Genomic DNA, 1,638 nt, shown 5'->3' with positions numbered 1-1,638 from the left:
TGATGTTATCCATCAAAATAGAGCCCTGGATGAAACCGAGCTGGGTCAGTAAATAATTTTATAATTCATAACTTCATATAGAGATGGATCATAACTTCATATAGAGACAGGTGTATTATTTCTTTTTGGGGTGAGGGGTTTCTATTTTTTATTATTTATTTGTTGTGCATTTGTATTGTATCATGAAGTGCGTAATAAATGTATTTTTCATCTTTTTAAAATACAATCTTTGTGGTGTGGCCAATATTCGCAGGTAGCTCTTGCCATTGAACATTCATAGCTACATGATCAATATGATCTGTTTATTTTCAGGTTAGATCCAATATGACCTAGAGGCTAGATTTCTTGATAGTTTCATAAATGGGGAAGTGTAGAATTAAAGTGACACCTTTTTTGGTTTAATTGAATAGATTACATGGGAAAGGTCCTGAGACACCTTAAGACCCATCTTCATATATAGCTACCATGTACCATTCCATTTGTTCCCAAAAGCTTGACAATTTGATCTACTTTATTATCCAGTTAAAGGTATTATGTCAGAATATTGCAGGTACTAGAGGCTTTGCAGAGCTACATAGATATAAGGCAGTATTACAGTTAGTGAAGATAGGTAATGGCAGGTAGCACCCTGATAGGAAGGCATGCTCTTCTATCAACCAATGGCCATGGAGCCTTAAATTGGAAGGGGAAGTCAGCAATTCTGCCCCATACTCCCCCACTATCTATACTGCACAGGGTCCATCACTGACGTCACCTCTAAACTTTCCTGCATCTATTGACTTGGGGAAGAACAACTACCAATTGTTTAATGATCACTATGAAGGTAAATTGGGCATCAGTTAAACCTTTTGAACCTGGCGTCTAGTTTTATTCAGTTCTGGTGACATGAAGTAATCAGCTGTGATCATTTGTGTCACATACTTTACCCATTATGGAAAACATGCTTCAAATCACTTGTACTGGCAAACAAAATCTAATGGCGGTTGGTACCTGTAACAGTTTTGCATATATTAGATTTTCTTTATAAAAACTGGAATTTCCTGCAGGCCACAGCTATAGTTTTGTAGGATGGTTCCTCCATCAAAGACCTGTGACGTATTGGTGTCCATCCATCTGTAATCCTTTCCAGGAAGGTAGATATCTCGGTGGAAGTGACCTTTTTCCGTGATTGGTGCAATCAGCATCTGAAAGCGAAAATAGTGATTTTCGTTCAGAGTTGAATTTTAATCTTGGAAAAGTGCAGATTCACCCACATCATTTTTCTGCAATGACTAGGTTTTATCTTAGCAGAAATACCTCTCAAAACATTGAAAATGTAACTTTATTATTGATTAAATGCCCAATCACCAGTGCTTCCTTTCCGAGCACCCCCCTACCTCTCTGCTCAAAGCTTATTTCAGCAATGGGAAAATTTCCTGCCATTGTCCAAATACAGTATGGGTAATGACATTACAGGGAACTTAATCACCAGAGTTCACTGAGCACATAAAACCGTGAAAAGCATGGCAAAGAGGAAGGAAGATTACACCACTAGACCTTGGAAATGTAAATATTAGTTTCTGTAAATATCTATATCTGTATATATATATATATAGATATAGATATATATCTGTATATATATATATAGATATATATATA

The 1,638-nt window shown here is 36.4% G+C and overlaps 1 protein-coding gene across 1 annotated transcript in view; it reads right to left on the bottom strand.

Annotated features, from left to right (window-relative positions):
- Positions 1–920: 920 nt before the first annotated feature.
- Positions 921–1,638, bottom strand: part of LOC108795864 (SITS-binding protein-like) — a 23,039-nt gene continuing 22,321 nt past the window's right edge. The window contains 1 exon segment of the mRNA XM_018567179.1: positions 921–1,184. Within this exon segment, the coding sequence (XP_018422681.1) occupies positions 1,011–1,184 (174 nt within the window). The 3' untranslated portion in view covers positions 921–1,010.

Source organism: Nanorana parkeri, unplaced genomic scaffold, assembly GCF_000935625.1.
Source record: "Nanorana parkeri isolate BGI_ZX_2015 unplaced genomic scaffold, ASM93562v1 scaffold1017, whole genome shotgun sequence".
In the NCBI taxonomy this organism is placed as follows: Eukaryota; Metazoa; Chordata; class Amphibia; order Anura; family Dicroglossidae; genus Nanorana; species Nanorana parkeri.
This window is presented reverse-complemented; position numbering and strand designations above follow the sequence as displayed.